Raw genomic sequence first — 23,063 nt, 5'->3', positions numbered from 1 at the left:
CTACAGTGCTGTGCACTGAGCAAACCTCATTCCCTGACACTTTAAGAGACAGTTGTTACCACAACCACCTGCTATGTCCCCACACACGCACACACACACTTTTCCCAGCGCCCTGTGCATGTACACACACACACACACACACACACACACACACACACACAGAGACAGACAGACAGACAGACAGACAGACAGACAGACAGACACACACACACACACACACACACACAGAGAGAGAGAGAGAGAGACACACACACACACACAGACGGACAGAAACACTGCTGGGGCAGTAACACAGACACAATCTCCCTGAGCATCCTGACAGCCCATTCTTTATATCGCAGTTACATTTCACCAGCCATCAAGCAGGAGTTTTACAGGATCCCCTGAGAGCTTGAGGACTGTTTCAGTAGGCTATAGTTTTCTGGGGCATATTGATATGAAAGAGGTGGTCAGACATATGATTGCCTATATTTCCGAGGCAGGACTAAGCTTTATAATTAAATAAAACAAGCAGTAGCCTAGTCTACTTCCCAGCAAGTAGTGTCTTGTTTGAACAAGATAAAGTAGGCTATTACTATAGGTTAACATAGGCTACTATTGCGACTACTTTATGGTAGGCTAAAGCTCTTATTTGTGCGTAATGGTGACAGGAAACGATGTTTAACTTACATTGACATTTTTTTATGACATGCCTACTCGCAGTCTTTGCATGAAATAATCTCACACACTTCTGCTTCAAGATGTTAAGTGTGCTTTTCAGCTCGCAATTGCAAATAAGTGACTTCATGAACATCAGGGGCTTGGTAGGCTTATGTCTATGTCCATAGTTTGTATTTAGCAGACGCTTTTGTCCAAACGACATAAACTAGGCTATATAAAAGTCACTTTGTTCGGTGTGGTAAAGTTAGTGTCGATGAAAATTGCGATATGGTGACTAGGAGTTAAATAGTGGCTGTGGAGTTCTACAATTTCAGTCTGAGTCATGTTAAAATCGCATACGCTTAAAATTCACCTATTTGACGAGGGTCGTTCCTCATCTCTGATTGGCTGTTTTCGGGATGTGGGCGAGTTGTAGTTGGCTGTTTGACATGTCAGCTCCTTCATTTCCTTCCTCCCCTACATGCGTGTGTCTTTCAATGTAGCTATTGTCTCTGGGTGCGGTTTCATCAAATACTATTTCGCCCAGGCAGTTTTGCGTTTTTCCTCCACAAATTTGTTGTTATACGCTCGGATTTACACGCATTTTTATTTATTGCAGTTCATACCTTCCGCCAAACGTCTCCTCTAAACAAGGGCATAGGCTGAGGAGCAGTAAAACCAACTTGGTCTTTTTCTTTCCAGTCTATCCCAGTTCTCGTCCATCCAGAAGGAATAAGTCGAGGAATTAGGGGAGCAGCAACTGGTTTGTGTAGGCTACCCTCCGCACGGACACAACAACAGGTTATCAGCTGCCCTGCACAATGGAAGCCATAGCGAAGTACGATTTTAAAGCGACTGCAGATGATGAACTAAGTTTCAAGCGTGGAGAGGTACTGAAGGTAATCGCTGATTTATGCTCGTATATTTGGTGTCTTGGAAATGTTAGCCTTTGTAATGACATGGTCATGAACTGAAAATAGGATACAGAATGTATTTACCAAGGAGTTTTGCATGTGCTGCGCCCGACTGGGAACACCAACTGCTCTGAATATTTGTCTTAGTGTTTGTCATCAGTAATTCTGGGTTAGTGGTTCAAGTTTCTGGCAGCCTTGCCTGTGCAGTTGAAGTTGCAGTCGATGTAGCCTAGGCTACGATAGGCTAGGAAAGAGGCAGCCTTCGATTCATGCCCTAAGTAAATTATTTTGTTGATACTGAAGTAGCTTATTATTTGTTGTATGTCTTGAAACTGTTCCACCCACCCGTCTAGATTCCTACAGTGTTCATATTGTGTACAGTTCATTGTCTTGGTCCTTTGAGCATCTCTGATGGGAGTTTACCACAGAGAAAACTGCACTCACTGACAACCCTTTTGAAAGCTTCAGGCATATCAAATTACATCTCAGGATCAATTCACATACTGTAACCATAACATGTCCCATGTAGGCTAAGCCATCATGCCAGTGAGAGGTCAAGAGTTTAGAGGAGGAAGCCAAATAGAAGTAGCCAACCCCACCAGCTGCCCAAGAGATCATGGCAATGCTGTTCTTGTTCAGGTAGTAGATAGTTCCCTTATACTTCAAGGTCCACCCTTTTGGGACAACGTGCATGCACTGTCACTGTGCACTCTTACCTTTCCTAACACTTTAATAGGCCATTTTTGCCATTAATCCCTCAGGTGAGTGTTGCTATTCTGGTATTTTGAAGAAAAGGCTTCAAACCAGTTTTATTTTCTTACAGCAAGCATCTAAATGTTGTTTTTTTCTGTTTTCCACTTTTGCCCCTTCCGATACCAGCATTTTTGTGGTTGAGACATTAAATGTTCTTGGAACAGGATGTCTGCCATTTCACTAGCGCTTGTCAGTTAATGACTCATCTTATCCTCTCCATCAGGGAAGGCTGAGCCAAGTGCCACGGCTTCGGTTCGGTGATTGCGGTGCCACTCACGCTCACTGTCAGATGGACTATATGCCAGCGCTGTGTCATTTTTAAAGATGTGTGCAAGGTCCTTAGAAACCTCTCTTCACTTCAGTCTCTTGCTCTTATGTTTGGGCAGCCTTGGCCTCTGGTCTGTCTGCCTTACTGAATAGAGCAGCCATTCCTCACAGTAATCAACCCAACTTCACTGTCACTAGTGTACTTTAATGTCTAATGTCTGCGTATCTGTTATATACTTTAAAATAGTTTGTGTATTGTTTGTTTCTGAAATTAACAGCCTTTAATATTCATAAAGGAGTCAAGGCACATGATATGAGTACCTACAGTTAGGGTATAGTGGAAATATGTGAGGTTAGGAGACAAATACCATTCAGTGAACTTTCAGTTGTTCTGGCCCTGCCTATAGTGTAAAAGACACACAAATCCCTTATTTCTTCACTGACAAGCGAGCCCTAATTCTTGTGAAAACCACTGGCGTTGAGACCTGAGTTACTGTGGTGAACAAGGTTGGGCTGCGGCGTGCCAATTAGCATGGTCCCACAGGCCCGTGCCTGCCTGCGTATGAGCTGAGCATAAATATGAAATATGTGAGGCAACAGATTGACAGTAACGCTCCTGGGCCTGTGCCACTGTGCTCTGGTACACTGGGAAGAGATAAAAGGGAGGAAAGGAGACTGGCTTGCACAAGCACTCTCCCAATTCCTACTGGCTCTCACTGCTCCAGCCCCTAAACCGAGTCCGCCGCCCCCTTCTTCCCCAAGGTCCCATGAGGCTCGGCTTCCTGAGGTTTGGAGAGAGGGGGTCTGAAGGGGATTCAGGAACGCCTGCCATCCAATTCTCCAGCTGCGTAATTGAATTTAGAAACCGTGGAAGAGGCTGTTTTTCAGCCCCCAGCCCCCTCAACTTGAGCCTGTTCCACACTAACCGCACACTTCAAAGCTCTGCAGCTCTGCTCTGCAAACTGTTTCAGTTTGAAATTGTCAGCCGACTTGAATGTCCTGTTGGCAAAAACACAGAAATCCTTGTTGAGCAGCAGAGTGTTCATGAGCAGCTCGCTCCCACCTCGGCAGGCGCTCGTCTTGGCCTCGTCCATATAGATCTGACTCAATCTTTGGTGTTTGGCAGCGTGTGGCAAAGCTCGGCAGCATTATCAGAATTCGGCACAGGCGGCGCTCAGAAGCCATTTCCTCTCCTTTTCTGTAATTTGGGTCAGAGAGTCTGTGTGGGTTGTGTTTTGCTCATGCAGTGGCTTACCCCTCCAAGCACAGATCTATGGTATTAATGTTTCAGCTGAAGATAGTAATTTTTGGCTTTTTCATGGTAATTTTTGAGGAGGGGAGGGAAGAAGAAAAAAGTGCTCATGGCTACCTTGTCAGCATTCTGCTGTGGTCTTCTATGATAACTAAGCCGTTTGGATAAAAGCACTATCTGCCATTTGCCAAGCTTCTTAGTTTTAACCATTTCAGTTTACCAGACACATTTTGGTAACAGAAACAGACTGTTTTTTTTCCAGTTCTTTCATACAAGGACTACTAATTCACTACTAATCCCCTCAGCATGTAATTTCTCTTTGCAAACAGGAGGCCTGAACATCAGCAGAGCTCTAATTTGAGTCTGAAAGCAGCAGAAAGGGAAGAGAAGGAGCTGAAACTGGAGCTCTGCCACAGGCTATATGGCAGCAGAAGGCAGCTGCAGAGATCTTTCTTGTGACCAGAATAATGGATCCATCTCGAAGGACCCATTGCAGAGTGACCTCATGGCAGATGGGGCAGTGAAGTGCCTTGGTTGATGGCCTTTGTGGTCCAGAAAGAACATCTGCATCTGCATCAAAGGCTCAATAGAGTTGAAATGTCATTTGAGCAGCACTGTACAGATATGTGGAGATAATCTGTTTTCTTGCTTTGAAAGGCTTATGCAAAGGCATACTGGCCTGCTGGCACTGTCTCTATCCTATACCCTGCAGGTCCTTACAGTTTTCCTTTACAATATGCACATGATGGACTTGGCAGCTCTGGAGAGAGGCGTAGCAGACCTCTGCTCCATCTTTCTGCTCCAGCTGCAGTGTCCCCCCCCCCACCCCCACCCGTGTAAGCCGTGGGAGAGAGGGAGAGAAGCAGGAAGTGGGGGGCTCTGGAGAGGTGATGGTGTTTATTTTCCCTCCAGCTCAGTGGGCAGAGAGCTGCAAACTCAAACCAGCAGCTTGAGCAGGACCAGAGAGAGAGAGCGGCGGCTCTCTCTGACGGGGTCCCCCCCAATCTTACCTCCGTAGCCACCCCGGGGACGAGAAAGTAAACACAGGAGAAGAGGAAAACATTCTCAGGACCCTGGCCTGTGACTGGGCCGTGTTGCCTCAGTGCCGGGGCCGAGGGAGGGGAGGTCAGGGAGGAGGTGACAGAAGGTCGCCGGGGCTTGGCTGTTGTTTTTAGTTTTCAACACGGCCCGCTCTCTGCGCAAAAAAAAATGTGGAGCATTTCAGGGTTTGAGGAGAGGGAGGGGACGCAGTTGGATGTGGCTGAGAAACGTGCTGACAAGTCGCTGACATGGGAGAACGCTGTGAAAGTTGCTGGGCTTTTTTATTTCTGGACTGTGCAAAACTGTGATATGGTGCAAGCTTTGAAAAGACATTTTAGAAATGTTTGCAAAAATAGGTGATAAGAAGACGGTTGATAATTCAAGCGTGTCTCCTTGTCAGTGTGCCATGTTGAAGTATGCGCAAAAAACGTATATTTTCCTCCAGAGCCCTGTACCACTTTAATGAAGCGATGCTCCCCTTTGGCAAGCAGCGCTGTGATGGAGATGGAAAAGAAATCCTCTAATTACGGGATCATGACTTCTGACTGGAGGGGGGAAGGCTTGTGTTCTGCTCCTGATTGTGGCTTTGAAGGGCTTCTTCTCTGCAGCCTGATTCACTTGAGACTCTCTTGAGGTCTAAGGCCTCAATTTTATTAGCAGCAAGCTCAGGGACCCGCTCTTTGAAGGGAGTCTGGAATGTAACCCTTAGTTTTCTAGCTCTCTCTTTTTTTCTTTTCCCGGGGTGTTGAGGGGGTAAAATGAGATGTGTATGGGAGCGCCTCTTGGTGTGCCCCACTTTCTCAAGGCCACCTGGGATTTTCCGGGAGCTGCCGAGTGTGAGATCCTCAGATGAAAGGAAACACTGTGCCAAATAGCGGCTCAGTGGGATATGCCCTCGCCTGTGTGGCAGTCAGCAAAATTTAGATTGTGAGGCTGCACAAGAATACAATCAAGTTTGCGATCCTTTAGTCACTTACTACCACTAAACGCTGCAGTTAATGAGCTCTGTGGCGTACCCTGTCATAGATCCATATAATGTGACTTTTATTATTGCTTCTACAGTCGCAGTCATTTATAATCCCTGACATGTAACATGGTATCAAATGTGCTCATTTTTACCATACAGTAGCACTGGCATTATGCTAATGACAAAGTCAATACTGTGTTATCAGACAGGGGTGTTTTATTTGACTGGATCTGCTGCCAATCTGACAACACTGTCAGGAACATGACTCAGAACAGATGAAGCACTATTTCATAGAGTTCATAGACTTGTCCCCTACGTTCTGTTGAACACTGTAGCTATATTGACCAAAGGCTCTCCCTTGTGTGCCAAGGCACAGGCCCTGGCTCTGGCCTCTATTCTTGGCTTTTGATGCAGTGTGTTTTCTGCTTGATTTGTCTCGTAATAGAAAACTAGCAGTTTCGCTCCTCGTATATCACGGAATACTGTTGACGCTGGGCGTTTTTTCCTCCTCCGTGGGTATTGATCAGAGCTGTGTGTCAATTTACTGCCCCGCAGGGGAGGAGCGCTTACTGGGCCCCGGCTCCTCTGCGGCTGCCGCGGAAACTCAATAGAATCCTCCCAGCGGAAGAGACAGAGGCAGGAAGAGAAAGGGAAAAATCTCTTAATGACGCCTTTTTCTCTTTTTCACATAAACCAGCCCCATAAGTCATGAGTGTTTACTGCAGGAAGCTGTCAGCACTTCTCGCTGAGACACAATGTTATGAATGTATAATTGACCCTTTTCATCCCCAACTCTCCATTTTCTTCATCGCCAAGGGAGTAGCTCTTACCAAAAACTAGGATTGCTTCACAAAGAGGCAGCCAAACAGGACGTGAAATCCTCCCGAGGAAATGCTAAAGTAAGCCTGTTGACTGTGCATTGCTCTTGTGTTGATATTCAGTTATTCTGCGCATGCATGTGGCTCCTGGTACCAAACAAAGAAGATGAGAGTGTGACGCATCAGAGACGGCCCTGAGTCATCCCCAACTCTCTCTCTTTCTCTCTCTCTCTCTCTCTCTCTCCCCCTATCTCTCTCTCTCTCTCCACATCCTCCATCAGCCACTCTGCTTGTGACGCGTCCCCTGTGGGACAGCTCTGGGATCAGTGTCAGCGCTGACCCATCTGTCACTAGCACCTCAGTCACAGGCCCCCGAGGGTGGCAAGAGAGGGAGTCTTGAGTGAAAGGCCTGCCGATGCACTGGCCTCAGACACGCTGCTACTTGACAGGCTTACAGCCTCATATCAGATGATTCATGTGTTGGGTCGTTTATCACAGATGTGATCTCAACCAAACGTTTTTGTCTATGGTTGTGCTGTCGCCCGCAGGGGATCAGTCACCGTCTGGTGATCTCATCCCTTCGATGATGATGATGATGATGATTGTGATGTGTCTGATGCTGGTCCGTCTGCCACGGCAGCGTGTGCGGTGGTGTCGAGGGAGAAAGCAGGCGCTTGGACTAATGCTGTAATCCTGCCAAGCCTGTCTGTGGGCTTGTTAAAAGTGCCCCACTTAAGCCAGCATTACAGCTCTATGATGCCTCCTGATCACAGGCTCTGGGTAAACAACCCTGATGGCTTAACGGTCCGTGGCGAGTCCACAGGCCGCCCAGGAGAGACTGGACAGGCCATTACAAGCCCCCGCCAGCCAGCCTGCGGCCTGCCTTTGAACTCAGGCGGCAGGTTGCCAGTGCCTGTGGCTCTTGCTCATTGGTACTGAAGGTACCGCTGCTGGGCACAGGTGAGGTGTGCTCTGAGTTGTTGAGGCAGGCTGTGTTGTCTAGTTTGGGGAGCAGCACGTTAGTCATGACGTCTAGCTGGAGGTGCCGGCTTTGTGCATCACAGCGGACTGGAAGTTGACAGGACGTGTTGTCTTTCAAACGGTGCTGACTTGCTGACTCATTCGGCATTAAGGAATGAGTGTACTTTTGGCCAGGGATAATTGTAAATTTCCCCCTTGGCCAGACCTTTTCCTCAGATTGCATATCACACCTGAGTTGTTGACAGCAGTCTTTGGTCCCCACCCCCAGAGCTTCCAAACACTGGCTCAGTGGCGCCTCTGAGAGACCCTGGATTCCCCTGTGTTATTAGAGAGAAGAGGGAGACTGTGTGTTTTGAGAGGGAATCCCTGTGAAGAGGCTTCATCTGTCACACTTGGACTGAACCCATGTTTATAATTCAGCACGGTCTAAACTCCATGGAGGACATTTGTTGTGAAGTTAACTAAGCTTATCAAGTAACTAATCTTATCAATTAACTAAGATTATCAACAAGCTTCCTCTCCTCTATCATAGCTTAACAAACAAACCGAAATCCTAACTGGAACTGAAATGGATGGTTTTCGTAGATGCTTTCTATTCCGAGTCCATTATGGTGGTCATGCCTTTGCTGTGAATACCTAACATGGAGATCACCCTCGACCCTGTAAAGTCACATGACAATGGTATGCTCGCGCAGTGGAGTGTGAATGGTACAGTCTGTTCAAGCCAGACTATTTCTGCACCCACATACGAATCGACTCTATTCAGCTGTGGGGGCCATGTTGCTGGGCGAGGGGGGGTGGCCTCACGTGTGTGATGGTGGGCCACAGATGGCGGTGGTGGTGGGTGTGCATATGCACCGAGAGCAGGTTGTGAGCGGAGGGGCGTGTCAGGAGCCCAGGGGACATGACCTATGGGGGTGAGAAAATCTCTGGCTGTAGAACGTAGCCGTAGAGGGGATTTGTGGAATCCAGTGAAGCCATGGCAGAATGCTGTTGCCTGACTGACAGGCACCTTCTGGTTAGGCTAATGAGCACAAATGGGCATGTGCCTGTATAATATGGATGTGGAGAAGAATAAGTGTGGAGATCGCTGGTCATTAGCACCTCTACCCAGCTGCTCTCAAATCTGCCCATTCTGTTAAAAAACGAATGAGAAACTGGCGTTTTGTGCTATTCATCTGAAGGGTCATTTTTACAACCACCAGGAGACTATAGCGATGATGACCAATCAGGTCAAGTGTTTATTCTTCTGGATTAGGGAGAGAGATAGCTTTACTTTAGCTAACCAAGTTGATTCAGTCAGAGTGGAGCTTCACCAGGTTGGTGTGTTCGACTCAATACATCTTCACATCACCCCACAACACTACTTCCAAGCCAGTCATGACTTAGCAAGTAGCTGTGTGTACAGTAACTGCCACACCAATTAACCCAATAGTGGCAAACAGAATGTTGCACCTTCTAACATAGCATATGTCAGCAATTCGACCTTCCCCTTCCCTAATCTTGTATAGAAAGTCTATGTTTGCGTGACATAGTTTACAAGAAATGACTGAGTTAAGCTCTCATCTGTACAGAGATAGCCTATCATCAAGATAAGAGGGACTTGGACATAAGGACAAGCTGTCCGCACCTCTGTCTGTTTGTCGCGATAGCAGGTCTACACAGCTGCTCTCAGAACAAATACTTTGTTTGGCTTCTCTTTTTTGTAAAAAACACCCAGAAATAGTCTGTGTTATTCATGTACATCTAGACGTCCGTTTCAAGTGTTAGCTGCACTTAAATGATAAACACCACATCCAGTATTTTGTTATTATCTGCAATTCTGTCATTGTTACCAATAATTATTTGTCTCCCTTTCCACACACTGAAAGTTATAATAAACCTGTGCTGGTTTTAAGACTTCAGATGCCATTCTTAAGAGGCAAAGGGTGTGATTTTAGGCATCTCTAGTGCCAGGTCAGGATATTTGTCTTTTCCTTTATATTATTTTTAAATATTTCAGTGGAAGTTGGGATAGCTTCTGGCAAGTCAACACAAAAACATGCCATTGGCTTGGCTGATAAGTAATACTTGCTAATCAGTAGTTTAATTGAATGATATCCCCTGACACAGTAAGTAATCAGGAGTTTCTCTATGATTAGGTTAGAACCTGCTGATTGTATGTGGGCTGTAAAAATTACAAGATACAGTCCTACAGTATAATGAGAAAATAATCAGGCATTCATCACTACCAAAGAATGGGACAGATTGTAAAAACTGTAACAGTGATTGGTGTCACATCACCATTCGAGGCTTAAATCAAGGATGTATGTGTGGAGTGGAGTGGAGTTATGGTAGGGGGTGTAAAATATTGAAAGGCTTGCCATACCTGATGCCTCTGTACACTGAAACTCTGAGGATAAAACCGAATACATCTAGCCTGTCAGCAAAGGGAAAAAAACTGTCCAATGTAAAAACAGTGGGGCTGATGTTCAAAGCAAAGATCTCAGTTCAAGGCTCAGTCCCTGCCACCGATCCATCCTAGCTAAGTGTGGTTCCTTTAGTGAAATTTGATTCTTTGCTCTCTTGTTCAACACAATTATGACCTCATCAGATTGATATTGACATAGTCCATGCTCAACTCAATTTCATTCACTCAGTTGCAGACAAGCGACTTGTCCAAAAAAAAAAAAAACACAGAAATTACTATTTTGTAGTAGCGTCTTGTTCAGTACATTTTGCAGTTCTGCCTGGAGCTGGTCCAGCGGTCTGTGTGCTCAAGATTCACCTCCTGCCACTTCTGAGAGTTGGATCAGACCAGCCCCTAGACAGTAGTCAAGTTAATCCTCTTCTACATCTTTCCACTTGTCTGTGTGGCAGAGACCCTGTCAAGTCCTCCCTCTAGACTCGTGCCGTAGACCAGAGACCCCATTAGTATGCCATTGGTATTTGGACCAGAGACCCCATTAGTATGCCATTGGTATAATCTTAGATTGTCCCCAATTCCTCTCTCCCCTCCCTCCCCGTCTGTGTGCTGTGCTGTGTTGTGTGCTGTGTGCTGTGTGCTGCTGTGTGCTGCTGTGTGCTGTGTGATGTGTGCTTTGTTGTGTGCTGTGTGTTGTGTGCTGTGCTGTGTGCTGTGCTGTGCTGTGCTGTGTGCTGTGTTGTGTGCTGTGCTGTGTGCTGTGTTGTGTGCTGTGCTGTGTGCTGTGTTGTGTGCTGTGTGCTGTGCTGTGCTGTGCTGCTGTGTGCTGTGTGCTGTGTGCTGTGCTGCTGTGTGCTGTGTGCTGTGTTGTGTGCTGTGTGCTGCTGTTGTGTGCTGTGCTGTGCTGTGTGCTGTGTTGTGTGCTGTGTGCTGTGCTGTGCTGTGCTGTGCTGCTGGCCTCCCTGGTGTGCTCGGTCAGGCTGGCCCTCATTTCCTAGAGAGAGCCTAATGACTTCTATCAGCCAGCTCCCTTGCTGAACACTGGCACATGCTCAAAGGGAGGGGTGGCCATTAGCTCCCCATTTCCTTTCTCTACAGATTTCTCTTTCTCTCCCTCTCTGTCTGTCCTTTCACTCTTTTTCAGTCTTTACTCTCTTGTTCTCTTTTTTTCTCTCTTGAGGTGCGAGTCTGGTTCAACCAAACCAGAGAAATGTTATGCATCATCATATCTGTGCCTCCCATCTTTTTTTTTGGGGGGGGGGTAATAGCTCAGACCGTAGTAGCCTGTTGTAAACAAAGCCAGATGATTTGTTTACAGGCCTCACACTTGCTACAGAGTCAAAGGGATATTTTACATTTCGGCTTTTGAAATGCCTGTGACGGACCACTGTTCCAGTCTCCAACACTCCTCACTTGGCAGCCATTCTGACTACGCCCCTGTCACCTCCACCATCACACACAAGGGCACACACACAGACGAACACATACACACGAACACACACACGCACACACCTACTCGTGCTGTGCAGATCAAAGCGCATACAGTGACTCAGAGGGTCTGATCTGCAGCCGTGCGCTCTGACACTTCATGTCCTGATGGCATCTGTAGTCGTGTCTGCCCGACGCCCTCAGGCATGCCATGGATTACAGGCGGCACTTGTCTGGCAGCTCATGTCTGTGTTTTTAAATTGGATCTGTGAGGTCATGCAGAGTTCATAGTGATGATTAGTCTCAGTACCATGTTTCTCAGACATGTCATATTTGTCAATGTTATCATAAGAATTGCCATGCATTGGTTTTAAGCCTATCAGTATAACCGTGAATATTCTGACATAAACCTTATTTCAAGGATAAAGTCAATATTGACATTATCTATAATGCTTAAAGAGATTCCACAAAATGAAACCAATTCCTCAATTCAGTGGATATTAGGGTTGTTTGTCTGATTTAATATTGATCTGTAAAATTTCTTGTTATAATTTTTGTGCTACTATGCATTTTTTCCTAGGGCTGCTTCTGTAATGGTTAAACATATCAAACATGGCTAACATATCAAATCCATTTAATTACCAGTCATTCCGTGTTCCGTCTAAGATCTCTCTACTGTAGCTACTGTATCACATCTCATATGTCATTCCTATGTTACTGAATCAGAATCAAATTATACTGAATCGATTCACTCGCTTGTGAATCAGAATCAAATCAAATCAGGTCAGGACATCTGTGCTAATACTCAGCCCTAGTCTTCTATGGACACACAGAGCTCTGCAAAATGGACTTCCTGTCCAGAGTCCCTTAAAGGGCAGCAAAGAGCAGTTTAAAGAGCAGGCCCAAAAGAACAATCCTAAAAATGGAACTCTTTTCAGGTTCATCCCTGAGAGGCCAGCCTCGAGAGGAACTTCTCATTATGTTACCTTTTAAATGTGACACTTCTGGCTCTTACTAAAATTAATAATCTGGGTTATGACCTCCTATTTCAAGTGCTGCCTGGTAATGATGCATGACTAGGCACATATGCTGACTGATGTGACAAAATGGGGTTTCACAATTGGTACAGTATATGTGAGACATATGGAGTTTGAATAGACCTAGCACATAGATACCAGCTGTTGGCAAAGTCAATATGTGGCTACATTGTGAGCTATCAACTTTAAATAGTGACAATGGCCAAAGGTTGTTTGGATTGCTCTTTTCATTTTATGCATGATACATGACTGAAAGGCCATAGTGTGATTTGGAAAGGCCAAGGGCATATTTCAAATCCGTTGTACAACTGATACAATTTTGACTAAATTAAAAACTACATTTATTTGCATTCATATATGAAATGCATATTAACATAGAGGTTTTTACAGTCTTATACAAAAATACAGATACCCAAATTGTATTTATAGAAACAAAAAAGGCTTATTTTATTAAAATAAGAATAATTTAATACTATATATATTTCATATGTACTTACAACACAGCTCATCTGTTAGTGACCTAATTTAGTAATTTGACCCAATATCTATTTATTTCTCCTCTGCACACTAACACGCGCATGCATGCACACACACAAACACACACACACACACACCAATGGTTCTCTCTCTCTCTCTCTCTCTCTCTCTCTGTGTGTAATTCACTGCCTAGCAACAGTGGATTTCCTGCGAGACAGCAGGCTGCTGGCGCACGTCTCTGAATATTGGATCAAACTGGCATCAGTGTGGGCAGCCCGTCTCTCTCTGTCTCTCTCTCTCTCTCTCTCTCTCTCTCTCTCTGTCTCTGTCTCCCTCTCTCTGTCTCTCTCACTGTCTCTCTCTCTCTGTCTATGTCTCCCTCTCTCTGTCTCTCTCTCTGTCTCTCTCTCTCTCTCTCTGTCTCCTCAGTGTGGTTTAGGGTTTAAGGGGAGAATGGCTTTGAGAGTGATCCATCTCCTCCCCACACCACGGCGCGTAGTCCCTCATTCAGAACAGAGGGAGGCGCACATCTTTAATCACCTCCATCTTCTTTTTGCTGTTTGTTTGTGTGTTTGTTTGTTTGCTTATCCCCTCCTAAAAGCTCTTTGCCGCTGAGAGGATTTTCTAGAAAGAGTCGAAAACTGGGGCAGAGTTTGCGAGGAGATTTCTCGCTCCTCTGGAGAGCGGCTCGGCGCGGCTCTGCCGAAACGCAGCTCTGCACGTAGACGCCCGTGGGCTCAGCGCTGCGGCTCGCTGCTGCTGAATGCACAAGCTATGCGGTTGGAACAAATAACAATCAGGGGTTGTCTTCTGGGCTTAAAATCCTTTCCGAAGATAATGAGAGGATGAATTGTAGTTCAGCGCTGTGGTTGGGAAACACTTTTCTCCACTGGCCACGCTCTCTCTCCCAGCAGTTTGAGTTTGAGGGTGGCCTCCGCGTGCTGTGTGTGTTCTGGTCACACAGACAAGAAGAGTGAGCTTCATCCCCTCTTAACCAGAGCTGCAGATCCAAAGGTTGCTTCCATTTTGTGCCGTTGGTTACAGAGGAAGCTTGTAGACCATAGATAGGTGACTGAAGACTGTACTTATTGCTGGAAATACTATGGAGTTTAACATAGTAATGATGTGGCATATACCCTTTACTGATGGGATGTGAAATCCTATGGAGTTTAACATAGTAATGATGTGGCATATACTCATTACTCCTGAGATGTGAAATAATATAATATGGAGTTTAACATAGTAATGATGTGGCATATACTCATTACTCATGAGATGTGAAACAATATAATATGGAGTTTAACATAGTAATGATGTGGCATATACTCATTACTCATGAGATGTGAAGCGCCTTTCTTGAACGATACAAAAGATGGCTGATGTGGGATATAGTTAATGCAACTTGAATGACTGCCCCTCAGTGGCTGATGATCTTGTCCAGCTCATGCTTGTTCACACACAACAGAAAGACATGTTTAGACACCACAGTTTTCTGAGGCATTTCCTTCAAACTAATCCTTTTAAACAACATTGGGATTCTAGGAAGTCATTTATATGGGGTTTTGATTCCCACACCAATATAGGTCACTTCAGACCTCTGGTCTTGTGTTTTCTCACATTGTTTGCCCCCCCCTCGGTTGTTTACAGTGGGAGTCTTTTTTTTACTTTGTGGCGCGGCAGTGAAGGCGCCACAGCTGGGCGGCAGGAGGGGGAAGACTAATGGCTGTTTACTGAAGGCCACTACCACCAGGAGACCGGGGGAGTCATCTCCCGTCTCGGCCCACAGGCACAGCGGACATCTCCGACGACGAGAGTGGACGCTGTTACTGTGTGCTGTATAAGCAGTGGAAAGGTTTAGTCCAGTTGCTGATGCTAGTGTTCTCTGTTCTGCGACACCTTGAGCGAAATTCCCTAGAAATGGTGTACTTTAAAAGATTGTCACTGTTCTCTAAGGCCGTGTGTGTGTGTGTGTGTGTGTGTGTGTGTGTGTGTGTGTGTGTGTGTGTGTGTGTGTGTGTGTGTGTGTGTGTGTGTGTGTGTGTGTGTGTGTGTGTGTGTGTGTGTGTGTGTGTGTGTGTGTGTGTGTGTGTGTGTGTGTGTGTGTGTGTGTGTGTGTGTGTGTGTGTGTGTGTGTGTGTCTCTTCCCACTTGGCCTGGGGTAGTGAGCACAGATGGGCTCTCTGAGTAGAGCGTCTGCTGCTGACCAAGCTGGACTCTGCACTGTAGACCAGCAGTGTCTGGCCCCATACGTAGTTGTGCACTCCCACCCCCCACCCCTCCACTGCTCAGACTTTTCAACAAGCGTTCACCTGAAATGCTATCCAGACTCTTTTTAAGTGTGTGCCAATACGCCTCTAGGCTTTGTGTGCAGGGTCTCCCAGTGTTGCCATATGAATGGCTCATGTTGTTTCAGACCCAGGCTGGTGGTGCTCGGCCGTATCTGGGTGGCTCAGTGTGTGTTGTCCTGAAAGCGTGACTCCTCCATGGCAACGACGCCCATGTGCGGCTGTGCCCGCTGAGCTCGGCGCTCTCAGGAAGGATATTGCACGCTTGTTTCCTGACGGAGACGCTTTGGTCTGCTCTCCCGCTCTTCCTCTGGATATCTAGGCCAACCACATGTCCTTTTTTTTTTTTTACGAGCTCCGTGCCTCGTGATGTTGTCTGTGGAGACCTGTCAGGAGAGAATGTGACATTTGTTGTGGCCCTCGCTGAGTTTTGGTAGATAAATGTGTCAATCTAGCTGTGCCCTCCTGTTGTTCTGTGTCTGTCCTGTTTGCCCGGGATTCTCTTTCCTTGTTCTCTACTACTGCAGATGACCACTAGCCTCATGTCTTGTTCTCTACTACTGCAGATGACCACTAGCCTCATGTCTTGTTCTCTACTACTGCAGATGACCACTAGCCTCATGTCTTGTTGTTCTCTACTACTGCAGATGACCACTAGCCTCATGTCTTGTTGTTCTCTACTACTGCAGATGACCACTAGCCTCATGTCTTGTTCTCTACTGCTGCAGATGACCACTAGCCTCATGTCTTGTTGTTCTCTACTACTGCAGATGACCACTAGCCTCATGTGTTGTTGTTCTCTACTACTGCAGATGACCACTAGCCTCATGTGTTGTTGTTGTCTCTTTTTGCATTTTCAGGTTTTAAATGAAGAATGTGACCAAAACTGGTACAAGGCAGAGGTGAACGGCAGAGAGGGCTTCATCCCCAAGAATTATATTGAAATGAAGCCACATCCGTAAGTGTTGATCTGCTCCAAGCTCTGCACCCATATGAAAGTAGGTCACTGCTGCTACTGTACAGTTTCTTGTTATCCATCGTCAGTGTTCAGTGAGCAAAGAATAAAATGAATATTTTCTGTCAATCGTTGGCTTGCTTAAAAACACAAACCTAATTTATTGGATTGTTTTGTAAAGTGGTATGACAACCATCTGTGCTTAAGCTGGCTAAACCTCCTGCCACTGTCATCCTGAGAACCAGCAAACTGCTACAATAGCAAATTCCCATTCAGCGGAGAGCCAATCAGAATGATCTCGCTCCCCGGCAGGCTCTAGCGCTGATTCAACGTATTGAATTGGCTGAAAAGCTGCCAACAAGGACCCGACTAGTGCCGATGTGTGGCACGCATTGCACAAATTAGGCTGACAGACACTCACCAGTGGCCAGACATTGGCTGCCCATCAGCTTGGTGTGTCCCAGGCTTTTAGGAGCTTCACCAGCAACCTCCACTCGGTGAGGCTGGACTGGCCACAGAGCCAGACCGCTGCAGCACCAGTTTGTTATTATAGATCAGTAAGAGCTGGGGAGGCTTGCCCAGTGTTGTTTAATAGGACAGCCAGCCAAAAGCATCTCTTTAAAATGATATGCCATATAAGACCTGGATCTGAAGCTTTCCTCCCCCCCCCGTTTTCCCTCCTCTCTGATGGCGAGCCCTTGTGGTCAGGGGTTTTGGGTTTGGCTCGCCCGACTCCCCACTCTGGTCGAAGGCCCTCATCATGTGGCCGGCTTGCGGAGCCCAATCTGCTGAGTCAGGCGCCCGAGCGTCCCCCGGCAGACCCACTCACCCCTGACCCGCGCCTGAACTGCGCTCCGTGTTGTAGAAATAGACCCGCAGGCTTCTTTCCAGAACGAGCCCCTTTCTAGTGTTGCCGAAATGGAAAAGTTGTGTGATCTCCGCCTCGCGTGCTTTCTACTTTTTCCTGGTGCATTTCTGGAGCCCAGCGACTTTGAAGTGATGCATTGGCGCCCACTGATTCATGACCCAGGGATGGCATGGAGACAGATTGTGGTCGCTGTGCAGTGGCTCCTCCTCAGCCAATCAGAGCTGTGCTTGAGGCTGCACATGATCATGAAATGAGGCAGGAGGGACTCGCCGCCTCCGCTGCTCTGGGTTGGGAGTGTGTCCCAACTAAAGCTGAAGCGTGAGGCAGACCCTGGGTGTTGGGACGGGGGGAGGGGGGTTCCTGGACTGTGGAGATCCAGCATGACGGATGGAGCAGTTGGTCTGGAGAGCTGAAGCCCACACATCTCATGGTCATGCTCTGCTGGCATTCCAGAAGCTGCTAACAAAGGCGTCCCTGTGGGGGACGAGGCCCAGTTCCGGTGCAGTTACGCACATTGTTTGATTGACAGGAGAGTGTGGGTGGGGCGGGTCCCCCAGGGCACCACAGGGTGCTCCTCTCCTCCGTCAGCAGACCCGGCAGGCACACGCCCTCTCTGGGATTGCACCGTTTTCCTACCTCCACCGAAGCGCTCAAGTGTGACGCCAACCGATGCTGCGGCTACTGTTGCTTGTGACTGACCTCAGTTCAGTTTTTTTTATCTCATCAGAACATTATAAATTCCCCCTTACTTACTTGTAGCATTAAACCCATAATCAGTGGCAGCAGGTGGAGTGTTTACAGTTGGTGTAATGCAATCTAATTGTAATAGTGATATGACTAATCCATAGTTTGTGGAGGGAAAAAAACTATTATACTGTCAATAAGCAAGGAGTCATATGGACTGTTTGCATTGGTTCCAATGACTCTATGTCGCAAGGGACAAGGGAAGAAATATTGTCATTTCCAGATCTTTTGTTGTGGTATTGATATTCAGGCTGTTCAAATAAATAAACACTAGTGAAGCCACTGGCCTTTTCAAAGGCCACCTCCATATTAATTAACCCAATGTGTGTTCCCTCTCCACTCATGCCTGTACACACAGTGTCCTGTTTTGTAAGCCCTGTGAAAACACCCTTTTGATGTTGTTGCGCTGATTAATGGCTCCTCTTTGGTGTCAGGTGGTTTTACGGAAAGATCCCGCGGGCAAAGGCCGAGGAGATGCTTAACAAACAGCGACAGGATGGGGCCTTCCTCATCAGAGAGAGCGAGAGTACTCCAGGGGACTTTTCCCTTTCCGTGAAGTAAGGCCACAGCAGATCACACACATACACACACACACACACGCTCATACACAAACACGACTTTATTAGGGCAACAGCTGTGTTTTTATTTTTACACTCCTGTTTGACATACTTTTCAGTTATAATTTCATGGTATGATTTCTACTGCATTCAGCGTAAGTGATACTTTCAGTTTTAATTCATCTCATGGTGCCCAATATTGACCCCTAGTGGTGATTGTTAGATATTGTTAACAACATGAGATCAGGAGCAGGACGGTAAGACATGACCGCACTTGTTTACAATATAGCAGCACAACATGTCAAAATGCGTCATCTACATATTGATGTAAACACAGGAGTCTTCCCCATCAGCCATAGTCCAGGTCTGCCTATGCTGTAAAATCAATAGGCAGCTTATCAGGATAATTGGGGATTTAGCCACACACAGCTTAGCCCAGGGCACCTTACGGCTTTTGCCTATCTGTGTCATAATTGCAGCTCATTATCTGGGCGTCACAGCGATCACAACAGCATCATTACACAGCACAGATGCTCTCATATCTGGGGGTCTTAACTCTGTTTATCATATCCTTAAAACTTCCTGCTGAACCTCTGCCAGACGCAGTTGAATCAGTGATCTAATCCCTGTAAAATGCAAGTTTTTCGACATTTCAGCATCAACATCTGAGCTTCCCAACAGATGTTTTGAGTGTATTGCCTACGGTAGACGAGAACTGTAGTGGATGCATGCAATCCCACACAGATGGTTCTGGGAGATGGGACACTAATGTAGGGGCCAGATGACTGAATCGCACTTGTGTGATTGCTACATCCAGATGGTAGGGAAGCAAGCAGTCAGTGACAGTACTAATTCCTGGATGCTTTCGCTCTCTCTCTCTTCCTCAGGTTTGGCAATGACGTGCAGCACTTCAAAGTCCTGCGGGATGGCGCTGGGAAGTATTTCCTGTGGGTGGTCAAGTTCAACTCGCTCAACTCCCTGGTGGAGTACCACCGCACCAGCTCCGTCTCCAGGAATCAGACCATCTTCCTCAAAGACATCGAGCAGGTCCCACAGGTATGTGTGCGTGCGTGCAGGGAAGCTTTTGATTATACACTGTGCAAGGAATTAAATAGTAGAATGTGTGCGGTTGTTATTCTATGATCCCAGAGGTAGTTAACACATTGACCACTGTGACTACCATTCCATTAAGAAACCTACTAAAGTCCATCCCTGGCCATTTCTGATATCGATAAGCAAAACTACAGTATTGGTCTTGGTTCATTTTAGGATAAGATGTGCCTAGTGTGCTGTTTCTGCTCCTTACTGTGTTCTCTCCTTGTTATTTCTCCAGCATTGCACGTATGTACAGGCACTGTTCGACTTCGACCCTCAGGAGGACGGCGAGCTGGGCTTCCGTCGAGGGGCTCTCATCCAAGTGCTGGACAACTCTGACCCCAACTGGTGGAAAGGGGCGTACCACGGCCAGACGGGAATGTTCCCACGCAACTATGTCACGCCTGTCAATCAGAACATGTAAGACATCTACACAACCCAACGGACTGGACCCCACCTCGCACCACACGCCACGCCAGCCCTAGAACCAAAACAAACTTCTATGGGGTTGCTGTGGAAACGGTCGGGGGGAAGGGTGGACCAGGACTGACTGTTGCCATGCGGGTTGCCAGACTCTGCTTTGGCGGAGAGAAGAGGCGTAGGGTGGTGCGGCGCTGGCGTGAGCGTTTGCCAAGGGCCGACGCTGGAGCCCGAGGGGGAGGAGTCACTGGGGCACGCCTCCTCCGGCTGCTCCTGCTTCACCTCCTCATCACACTCCTTCCGCCATCCTTCTCCTGTGATATCAAATGCTGTTTCAACAAGATCTTTTTTTTTTAGTAGTTCTAGAAGTCCTTCAGAAACCAGGATTTGATCTGGATCTGTTTTGTCTGCCTCGTTTCCATCAAGTAATTGGACTTCATATTGAACTCCAAGGGACAACAATCAATTTCTGAGTAAAAATCTACATGTGTTAGAGGCTGTATGTCTTACGTGCATCTGTGTCTGTAGTTTTGGTCTAAGTGGGAACTGTGACATGACATGACCTGATCCCAGGTGATGTCATAGGTCAGAGAGAATGCTTGCTTAAAAATCCATTTATGTCTTGAAACAGTATACAAAATGTGGTCAATACAGAAAGCTCTGGAGATGAGTTTATTGTACAGATGGTGTACTTGGCCTCTAAACATTAGGATTTCACCTCGTCTTTTTTCCTTACTGAATGACTTTGTCATTTTGACTTTAATAATGAATTATGTTGATGTGACGTTCAATCATGAAACCCTACGATGTTGAATCTTGCCTGTAATTAACATTAAGCGTGTACTTCAACCTGTCGTATGTTATTGGATTAGTGGGTCATGTTTTCTGGAGACCTTTAGCTCAGTTGTGTTTTCTCAGTGCCTTCCCAGCTTACTGTCAGCAAGATAATCATGACTTAGAACTGGTCTATGTGAGAAACACACAATCTAATGCAAGCAAATGGACAGTATGTTTACTCAAGACTACAAAGAGTTGGTCAACATTACAAAAAAAATTCTTGTGAAATCTATTTCAGCCCAAGGAGTTGGTGGGGCAGGGGACCGTGCACACGTGTATGATGCTGGTATTTAACTTGAAGAGAAATAAATGTAGACAATATGATTCATTCCCTTGCTACATCCTCAAAACCATGGTCTCACTGTCAAGTGTATGGGTGGGTTTGGGGTGGCAGATCACACCTTGCCATCACTGTGTTGCTCTTTTTCACATTAATGTATGAATTTTTACACTTTGCAGCATTTGTACTTGGAATAAGTGTATAAAGAGAGGTCTACTAATTATACGGTTATCTTACATTTGAAATGGTGTTTGCAAAATAATTAAAGACAACTGCTATGGGGATTTATTTTCTGTATCCTTTGGAGCAGAGGAGTCCAGATGAAATGGCACATGAGTGAAAAACTGTGAGTGCTTGCTTGTTTCACCCTATCTGTTTTCTACAGACGATGGGGGCTGTTTGGCATCACACGGCAACAACAAAAGAATAGCAATGATACAGAGAACAGCAGAGACTGAAGAAGTTCACATACAAAACTAAAAACATTGGTTAAAAAGAGATCCTAATAGATTTGTTCTTTGGAGTAAGCATGACAGACCATGTTATTTAAACATGTGATTTTTCCTATTTTTTTCCTCCGGTCCCTCAGTTCCTTTCTTTTTTCGAATAAAACCCAGTTGCTCTAATGACGTGAAAGTACTACAGAAAAAGATAGCTCTGATTTACGCATTGCTCTGAGTGGTTTGAAGGATGTTGAAAGTTACAATTCAAAGATGAGTTGGGCAAAAGATTATGCAGCATACTTACACACACTATTTTTAAAGCCATATTTTCACATCTAGTATTCTTTGTGTCCTATCCTTCCTTTGTTGCCATATTGGCCACTTCACCCACTGCATATCCAAGGTAGAAGGAGGAACACATAACAAAGGATGAAAGTTGATAAAAAAGAATAATGGTTGATTTTCTTCTGAATATCAGTAGCTCTCCCTTCTTGTTATTAGTTGTCAGGTTTAAGTTATAGGTGGCCGCCTTCCGAGATTTTGTTAGACCTTCGATGAGTCTGAGTCAGTTTCAGCATTGGGTAAGTGAGGCTGGTCCATGGTGTGGAAGCCGGCTCGAAGGACCATTCTGATGCATCCATGCCCCCATGATTTCTGATTTGTTTGAGTCTCCACATGAAACACGTTGCCCTGAGACTGATGTTTAAATGTTGCCATTTGTGTGGTTGTTACCTGAAGGAGCCCATGGTTTGGGTGTGTGCAATAGCATCACAGTTAGGTGGACTGTATCCCTTTAAATGTGTACCATTTCTTTTTCTTGATTGATAACTAAATAAAGCAACATTTTTTTGTGTATCTGAGCAGCTTGTTTAATCATCAGTTTTAGTTAATTCTTGTTATGTATCTATTTTGCAGTTCAGTAAGTAATTATGTATCACAAGAGAACACTGACATGTAAGGAGCTCTCAGGGTCCAAGGGGGTGGATTTCCCCCCCAAGCTCCCTAGCAATAGGTTTTGCCTTCCCTTGCAAATATTTTGCCTTCCTGTAGTGCAAAACATAAATTCTCACCTCATACAAAAATGAATCTCACTATGACACTTTAGGGCCTTTGTAAAAAAAATATAGAATTAAACACACACACTTTAGAGGATGTAACAAGCACATAATTGAACCTCAGGACATGCTGTAGGCTTAACCCTTCTTTCCCTGAAGCATGCAGAATTCGATCTTCCAATGCATATAAACTAAGGCTACATCTTGTCTTGTAACGGTCTTAAACAGAGTTCGTATATCTTGCCTATAACACACTAGTAAATATTTCTGATCTGGACACAGGTTGAGATGTGATGAAGGCGTGCTGTAGAGAGTAGAGCATATAGGCCTGTAGAGAATCACAGTCATGATGATGCAGCAACAGCAAAGGAACAGAACAGCCATCTTTTAGGCCTACCTCAGAATATGTGAATGGTACCCTATTTGTTAGCCTATTATCTTCCTCCTACCTTAAGGAAGGGCTATGCAATAAATGAATCAAATGAATCGATTCATTGTCAATTATGACTTCCGATCATTATGAAAACAACATAATCGAAATAATAA

The 23,063-nt window shown here is 45.8% G+C and overlaps 1 protein-coding gene across 1 annotated transcript; it reads left to right on the top strand.

The window, feature by feature from the left end:
* Positions 1-1,127: 1,127 nt before the first annotated feature.
* Positions 1,128-22,317, top strand: grb2a (growth factor receptor-bound protein 2a). The gene is made up of 5 exons (XM_076294271.1): positions 1,128-1,538; positions 16,124-16,221; positions 18,265-18,387; positions 19,275-19,443; positions 19,721-22,317. The coding sequence occupies exons 1-5, from the start codon at positions 1,461-1,463 to the stop codon at positions 19,904-19,906; spliced, it is 654 nt and encodes a 217-aa protein (XP_076150386.1). The 5' UTR covers positions 1,128-1,460; the 3' UTR covers positions 19,907-22,317.
* The last annotated feature ends 746 nt before the right edge of the window (positions 22,318-23,063 follow it).

The sequence above is a fragment of the Alosa pseudoharengus genome, unplaced genomic scaffold (assembly GCF_046254945.1).
Source record: "Alosa pseudoharengus isolate Yale_2024_CS ecotype anadromous, Long Island Sound unplaced genomic scaffold, YU_APseudo_1.1 YU_APseudo_1.1_scf_1, whole genome shotgun sequence".
Taxonomy (NCBI): Eukaryota; Metazoa; Chordata; class Actinopteri; order Clupeiformes; family Clupeidae; genus Alosa; species Alosa pseudoharengus.
The sequence above is the reverse complement of the archived record's forward strand: the minus strand, read 5'-3'. Positions and strand labels throughout refer to the sequence as shown.

Coding starts and splice junctions, on each gene's coding strand:
- grb2a (XM_076294271.1), top strand. CDS start 1,461: ATGGAAGCCATAGCGAAGTACGATTTTAAAGCGACTGCAGATGATGAA. Junction 1,539..16,123: donor AGCGTGGAGAGGTACTGAAG/GTAATCGCTGAT, acceptor TTGCATTTTCAG/GTTTTAAATGAAGAATGTGA. Junction 18,388..19,274: donor GACTTTTCCCTTTCCGTGAA/GTAAGGCCACAG, acceptor TCTCTTCCTCAG/GTTTGGCAATGACGTGCAGC.